Source organism: Austrofundulus limnaeus, unplaced genomic scaffold (assembly GCF_001266775.1).
Source record: "Austrofundulus limnaeus strain Quisiro unplaced genomic scaffold, Austrofundulus_limnaeus-1.0 Scaffold53, whole genome shotgun sequence".
Classification (NCBI taxonomy): domain Eukaryota; kingdom Metazoa; phylum Chordata; class Actinopteri; order Cyprinodontiformes; family Rivulidae; genus Austrofundulus; species Austrofundulus limnaeus.
This window is the reverse complement of record NW_013952455.1, coordinates 109,893-118,421: the sequence shown is the minus strand read 5'-3', so window position 1 is coordinate 118,421 and position 8,529 is coordinate 109,893. Positions and strand designations below refer to the sequence as shown.

The 8,529-nt window shown below is 36.9% G+C and overlaps 1 protein-coding gene across 1 annotated transcript in view; it reads right to left on the bottom strand.

Moving 5' to 3' along the window:
• Positions 1 to 381: 381 nt before the first annotated feature.
• The window catches only part of LOC106517796 (neurabin-2), a gene marked incomplete in the record, with an annotated part of 61,227 nt that continues 53,079 nt past the window's right edge, over positions 382 to 8,529 (bottom strand). The window contains 1 exon segment of the mRNA XM_014008806.1: positions 382 to 7,453. Within this exon segment, the coding sequence (XP_013864260.1) occupies positions 7,400 to 7,453 (54 nt within the window).

Below are 8,529 nucleotides of genomic sequence, written 5' to 3'. Positions count from 1 at the left end.
CATTAGCACCTCTAGTAATATATTTACTGAGAAAAATGTTGACGTGTTCAATACTTATTTTACCCACTGTATGGTTTTAGTAAATGTGGTTATTAGAAAAATGGATTTGTTCAAGGACATGATAGTGATTGTAAAATTAGAAGAAAAAAACCCCAGAAAATGTTAAGATTAATCGTATTGTTTTGAATTAAAAGACTTACCTGCTGTCTGTTTCATATTTAACAGCAACTTTGTTAAAACTTTTGCCTAATTCTAAAAAAACTAAATAAAACCAGTTCATTTAGGTCAAGTCATGTTCAAGCACTCACCGCAGCAATCTTCCAAAACACATAATTTACAGAGACATGCACTCTTTAAAGCAACAGGTTGAGTCAAACAGTGTTCTTGTTTTTTGTTCAACATGTTTTATTAATTAATGCTGACAGGGATTGGTTCAGACAAACGTGGCGGCAACAACCGAGGAGCAGAACCAGGCAGAGAGAATCAGTTTCAGAAGGCAGACACTCAGAAACCTGCTTACATACTGTCAGAGGGACCTGCTGACATCAGGCACTACATGCAACCAGAACRCCACAGGACACTTGGTCTCATGTTTTTGTTCTTTTTTTGTTTTTCACAGAATAGAAATCTATAGAGTTCATGTGAAAAGGAACAAAATGCACACTGATCCAAGACGTGGTGAATTGTCCGTTCTGCAGAATGAAACAATACAAATTCACAGAGTGCGGCGTTGTTTTCTGCAATCATTTATCATTTTAACTTTCAAATCCACCCAGTTTCATTTAAAGCAGCTTAAGGCTGGTCTGCTCTACAAACTGCTTTTCAGAATTAACGAAACACGTTCTCACAAATCAAATAACACCTGTGATGATAAAACTTGCTTATTTCAGCAAGATGATGCCTAACCACTTTCTACAAATACTGGCTTTACATTTAGACAATAGAAAGGGAAATAAAGAACTTAATTATGTCTCCTTATTGTAATTTATGGTATAAATAACTTAAGGTAATTCTGTAAACTGTTTTTTTTAAATACTGGGATGACTACGTGTCCACAATACTGCATAAAAAATGACCTAAACGTTAAAAAGAGATTTTATGATGGTTTTCCACACTCCTGTTCACAGGCAAAGAATGGATTTTGATGAGAAAAACACAAAAAAATATTAAATGGCTTCAGGTGGACTTGAAATATGGAGCTATTGATGAAAAAAGTAGCCTAACTTGTTATTTTGTGAACACTTTTACTGGTGTATCTACTCCTTCAACCTGATCCTGTGTGAAACTGTTCAGAAGAACAGAGAAATTCACAAAGAATGTAAAAAAAAAAAAAAGACAACTGTTTTCCAAGAAACTTAAACTAAGGTTGTTATTTCTCTGTATTTTGATATATTGCTAAATTTCTCTCCCCGAGTGGGTCTTTGAGTGTTTTAAATATGAGAATAGAAAAAAAAACTGTTTAAAAACGAGTAGTTGTGGCTTTAGTTTTTCACCTTAACCRTGAAGAACGGTCCTTTGTGTGGATGAGGTCAAACAGAAAGAGACGGTGTTTAGAGTTGGACACGAGGTGTRGGAACCGTTACTGAATGAAAACATGCTGCCTTTTGACAAGAGAGTAAGTCACAGTTACTCCATGGCTTTTAGATCATTTACACTCCGAGGGTCAGGAGGAAGACGTCGTACGATCTTTTTAGTAGACAGAAAAACAAACTCGCGTTCTGAGGTTCTCCCAACGAAGTCATTCGAATAAAAAAAAAAAAAAAGCGAGGAGGGATTTCCACTTCAGGAACGGTTCTCCTCAACCCTACAGCTAGGCACTAAATGTTCTAACCTGCACGAACAAAACAGCCATCCAAAAAAAAACAAAAAAAAAAACAGTGAAGTTGATCAAAAACATGAGCAGGAGTAACGAAATCATGAAACATCATCCCGGTGAAAAACACCAATATCTACACTTCATCTTGTAACGTTCTGGTTCAACAATCATCRGTCTTAAACATCTGTCTCGGATCACCTCAGAACACTCCTGAAGTGTTTGTGTTTGATTTTTYTCATGTTATCGGGCAGACAAATGAAAGGTGACGGACAGCTCTAGTAACAACATGTGAAGGCTTTAGTAGAGGCAGAAGCAGCATCTTAAAGTGTCTGTGAYGTGCACGTCCTACAAACACAAACAGTGGAAACATCACATTAATTATCATTATCTGCTGTCATACACATGCTCTTAATCATTTCATCGTGTTCATCTCTGCAACATGAACTTTTTCCTCGTGATTATGTATTAATATGTAATTAATGTATTTGTATTTATCATTTGATGTCACAGACGCTTTAACTAACGTCATTAAAAAGGCAAACCGATCACCCACCGAGCTTGGGCTCAAAGTGATCAGGAAGTGATTTGGTGATAGAAGAGCTCACAAAAAAAAGGGGTGATGCTGCATTAAAAAATACTGCAGAAATAAAAGTAGTGAAGCTCAGTTGCTTATGGCTAAAATTTCTACTTTCTTTCAAATATTGTTGTTCTCATCCAGTAGGAATTAAACGCACTGCAGTTTAAAAACGGGAAAACATTCAAACTGTTACCAAAAATCAATTTGAATCCAGAAAAAACTTCAGATTTGATCGGATTATGGCTCAATTTTGGATTAACCTCAAAATGTTTTTGCAGTGTAAAGATTTTCAGAGCTAATCCCTATAAGTTTGTGCAACATAAACTTTAGAACATGGAGAACTGTTTTGTAAACAGATTCAAACATAAAAAAAACTATATCCTAAAATATACATTACAATTTTACCAAAAAATAAGTAAAAAAAAAAGTGTCATTAATCCACAATTGGAACAAAAGTGGCCTAAGAAAAATGTCTGGATTGTACTGTACTGACAATATTTTCAAGTAATGTGATCTAATCAGAGCTTGCCAGCAAGCTATACTGTCCCGGTAAACACAAACAAGAACTCCGTCAACAACAACAGCAACAAGATCCGACTAGCCAAGATTTGGTTTCTTGGTTGTGAACTGTGTTCTTTCTGAGCACCGTTTTRCCGTCCGCACAAATAACCACTGGATCTTTTGAAAACCTGAAGAGTAAAAGATATAATCAAACAAACACATCAGCTGCAATAAGCAGTGAGACGAGGCCAGTTACGCCTACTCAGCATTTAAAACTTRGATCTCAAACACAACCGGCTTCCAGTTAAAGAGCTTTGAAAAACACCAGCAACTTATTGCATTTCTCTGAACACAGACATTTAGTTGGGAACAGACGACAGTGTGGATAAGCTTGATCGAACTTTTAAGGCAACACTTCACAATTAGTTTCCCTCTCAGGTTTGTGTCACGAACCGAAGCTAACGCTGTGTGGACATACATAACACTGGCACAGGGATCCTCAGCTTCTCTCCTAACACAGGTGGGGTTACATGCACACGGTTTTCTTAAAAATGACACATATCCAACATTACTGAGGCTAACCTGCCTGGCTCTGCTAGTCCATTGGCTAAAAAGAGATTTACAGGTGTTGCACCACATATTGTGGCCAGAGGGGGCGCTGTTGCAGTTCTACAACAGAACCATGGCCGAAGATGGCCACAAAGAAGAATGTCACGCCAAAAGTGTAGCCTTTGATCAGAGGCTGAAGACACATATGTAATAAAAACAAAAATAAATAAAAATAAAACATGTTGACTGATATACATGGTCACAGAAAAGGACAGCTGCTATCATATATTGTGACTTCACTGTAGCTTGATAAATAGTAAAAATATTTATAAAAGAACTGCTTCTGCTGATTGTTGATTTTTTAAATTGTTTTTGTTGATGTAAACAATGAGTAGAAACAGTTTTTGAACAAATATTTCTACTATTCACCAAGCTATAGTGAAGTCACAATATATGATAACAGCTGTCATATTCTGTGACCATGTAATAATTTAATAACACTCAATATTTCAGTGGTCAAAAGTTATTTTTCTGGTATTAGAGGATGTAATCAGCAGAAACAGTTTGTTAATAAATATTTTTTACTATTTACCAAGCTACAGTGAAGTCACAATATATGATAGCAGCTGTCATATTCGGTGACCATGTATATCAGTCAAAATAGCTTTATTTTTATTTCATTTCTTTTTATTTTTTGCGCATGTCACCTCTGATCACGGGCTACACTTTTGGTGTAACATATTCTTCTTTGTGCCCATGTTCGGCCAGGTTCTGTTGTAGAACCGCAACAGCGCCCCCTCTGGTCACAATATATGATGGTCACAATATATGGTGTAACACCTGCTAACGGTAAAAAAAAAACTACTGATAAAAGCATCCGTGTAAAAGTTCTTGWTTGTGAGATTTGTTGTTTGTATCGGCGACTAAACAAAAGACTAATTTAGTCGATGTTAATACTTTTACTAGATGACACGAAAAGGCAATTATTGACTACAATATAAATAAAAAGTAATTCTTCATTGGGACATTTGCAATTGTGAATTTTAATTTTATCTTAATGCTTCTAGCAGCACACGCTAACAGCTGATGAATAATGATGAAACAAACTGAACAGAAGTGAAATATAGACGTTTCTATTGCATTTTAAATGTGTCTAATACTCTCAAAAACTATTACAATTTCAAATTATAGGTTATTTTTTAGAGAAATTTATAAATTAAAATTCAAAAAATTCAAACACTTATTAGTATTAGTTTATTACTGAATATTTACGTCTGATAAAATAAGATTAAAAAATAATACAAGAGAAAAGGACAATGATTTGAATTTGATAAAAACGTTATAATGTTGCCAAAATTCTGCGAGAAAATTTATCATTACAAATTTTACTGTTTGCTTAATCCAAGCAGTTTGTTTCTGATGACTGTCTGAGCTGTTCCTGCTTTCTTCAGTTCCAAGTGGTTTAATTTATTATTACTTATCAGCAAATTAGTAACTAATAATATGAACTTTGCAGTGCATTGACTATTTTTGTTCAATCACAGTTTAGAATATAATTTCACGATTTAAAAAAAACATCCATCGAGGACATGTTTGTAAAGAAGTTATTCATTTATGTTAAAAAGTTATAATAATTTTCTTTTTTTTTTAAAAGTATCTCAAGTAAACATCTCATTAGAATCAACACGAGCTTTCTCAATCATGTTTTGATCTTTGGTTAAACAAATTAATTTAATTATTTTATACTGACAGTAATTCCATCACTAAGGCCATTTTTACGCCGGATTGTTTTCAAAATGGAGATTTCTCGTTACGTTTGTGTACACACAACAAGTTTCTTTAAAGAGGAAAACATTTTTTTAAATGCTTTCAAAGTGGAAATAAAAAAAACCCTGTTGATGGTGCATCTGCAGACTGAAGGTTGGAGCTTTTGAAAGACTATGAAACTTATTTTAAACATGCTACAACAGAATGTGGAGGGCTTTTTGGAGCATTTTTCTATGATGTCCAGTTTTATCTTGAACCTATCGTTACAACTTGGAAATATAAATAACAGATGAAAATCTGAGCAGTATCAAAGAATAAATGAGTTACAGATGTWTTGTGAGAATGATTACCCAAGGTAAGAATGTTCTTTGTATTTTGATGTTAATATGGGTATTTTATACCTCGTCTACACAAGTACTTTTTTTCATTATATATTTTTTTCTGTTTTACTTTTCCTCCCTCTGTATACKATACTATAATAGTTGTATTATAGTTTCTATAAGAAAGGAAAATCGTAAAGATCTAATTAATCTTGGTCAAAGATCCTCCTAAAACGACTATATTTACTGATACAGGCACAATTTCCTCTGGTTGTGTGAAAAACAAAGATTAATTTTGACAGGATTCGATGGTTAAAACATTTTGGTCACAGACTGATAGTGTGCAGATTTAAAAATAGGCTGCTACGCCCTTGTTTCTAAAAAATCTCTGTGTTTCCTCATCTACACTGATACACCACAAGGAGGTTGTTTTTTTTAAATCTCCACTTCGGAAAATTGAGAAAAATCTCAGTTTTTCCTCACGACGAACTCCAAAAAAGAGCTGCAAACGTAGCAGGAAATAAGTTTTGTAAATCGTCTGCAGTCAATGGCGCCTAAACTATTTTTTGAGCAACAGATTTGTGATCGTAGGAGATTAAAGCAAAGTTCTCAGTTGCCACAAAGCTTTAGCTCGGCTGCTCACAACACTATCTCTGAACGCCTTTCCAATGAGATTAAAAAAGACATTTATGAAAGCAATCAGCTCCTGCGCCAGCTTCAAATATTACCATAAGATGTAGAATTGCAGGTTGGTGTGCATGTAAACCCATAGATACTGTAGATGCCAACACTACGCACCGTTAGCTCTGAATTCATACCCTGTTTGCCACTGATGCTGATAGAAAAGAGATGAAACACACTGAGGAATACTGAACCATTACCCCAGCAGCGAGGTGCTGACTCTTTGCACGGCCTCCTTCTCACAAATCTGATCCACCCCAACGCTTAAGCTGTTTTAAAAGCTTTTTAAGTAAAAAGTATCCAGAGTATATACAAACGTGACCAGTTCAGACYTGAAACACTCACGTCTGTGTGATTCTGTCCGTCGCTTGCAGAGAGTTAACTGTAGGCTGAAAATTTCTGAAATTTCTCTGCACTTTCACAGTTTTTTGATGAGAAATGTGTCTTTTTCTCGGTTTCATAGTATTTGTTTTGTCCTCGGCGTGGCGGCTCTCTACGACTCCAAACCTTGATGCTCTTCAGGCTTTTCGCCCAACGAGACGGCCGTTCGTCCAAGTTGCTGAGTCAAACGATCTGTGTGAGATAAAAGAAAAATAACTTGTCCTCCCCCTTTAGATCCTCTCAAATCCACCTCCCCACTCCAAGGGAGGGGGGAAAAAAAGGTTTAGAAGCCACTAAATTCAAAAGCAACAATCATTTGTCCGTTTATATTTGTTTTGTTTTTAAGTCTTTATTTTTCACATCACTGCCACTCCATAAAGCACTTTGTGACAAGCCTGGTGATTAAAAGCGCTTTGTGTGAAGTCAGTCTGAATCATGAAGAGAACCTGATAAGATGTTTTTGATGAGAGGAGAAATCAAATCAGCCGTTGAGCATAAGGTGTGGTTTTTGTTGATTGCCAAGCTGGTTGACAGGAAGACACACAAGGAGGGTTCTGGTTCTTACAGATGGTGCATTCTGGGATTGGTTCATTACCGATGGAGCATTAAGCCACTGGCTGATGTCAGATGAGAGGCTGCTTCTTTCCTCTTCGGCTCTACTTTTACTTTTCATCCTTGTTTTTGTTTGTTTGTTTCCGCCCGTCTGTGCAGTGAGTGGTTGGTTGGAGTATAATATGGTTCTGGACTGAAAGGAGGCAGAGCACTTCCTCCTCCGGTCACAGACAGGAGGTACGACGTAGCAGCAGTCTATGACGGGTTGGGGGTCTTCAAGGCATCCACTTTGGTCTCCAAGTCTGTGATCTGTGGAAACAACACAACGGGAGAAAACATCAAYATAAYTCACTAGCTWTGTTTACATGCACAAMATTTTTTGAKYGGATTGAAATGTATTGGGATTAAGTAATCCGAATGTACTGTTTACATGGACACAATCCGATCATGAAAAGTGTTTACAWGCACCAGACGGACATGCGCAGTGTTGTAAACTTTCAGCTCTACTTCCGTGTTACAAACGTAAACAAAGCTCCTCTGTGCGCTCAGGACGGACCATGTCAGTTTTTAATAATGGTAAAGACGTCGTTACTCCTCGGTTGAGCTGCAGATGAAGCAATACGTGCTTTTTATTTTTATTTTTTGCGAAGCAACGTCTGCTGTTTGCCTCCTTTTTCATCTGTTAAGAGAGCGAGGAGGAAAAGTTCTGCACGGTGCAGCGCAGCTGGAGCGCTGCTGTCCCACCTCCTCTAACCGGGTGGATGAAAGTCAGCAGACCTGCGCACAGGTCAGTTTTCTACAATCAGAATAAGATGATCGAGCTCAATCAGATCACAATAATCGGAACGGGCTGTTTACATGACGTATTTTTATTCCGAACGGCCGTTTAATCCGATTACTTTTGTCCATGTAAACGTAGCTACTGATGAGGACAAAATCTCAAGGCTAAAACATCAGAAGATCTCGCAAACAAACAAACATTGGACAAAAAGTCTTGTCATTTAATCTGGTGAAATTATCACTGAAAATGCTGCGAGCATGTCGCCGCCCCTCAGCCAAGCCACGTCAGAAAGGCAGCTGATGACTCTGAAGCTATGTGCTGAGAGGAAGAGGCCATGTYTCAATTCAGGGGCTGCATCCTCCTGAGTGCACATGTATCCACCRCTCGTGTCGCTGCTCCTTCTCAAGCCAAAACAAAGGCTGCGTCTGAGTATACTTCCCAACCGAGGATAGCCCAGGGTTCACTGCAGCGTCAGCAAACCCAACTGAAAAAAAATAACCCCACCGTGTTCTTTAAAACGAGTTAGAATTAGTAGTATGTATGTATGTATGTATGTATGTATGTATGTATGTATGTATGTATGTATGTATGTATGTATGTATGT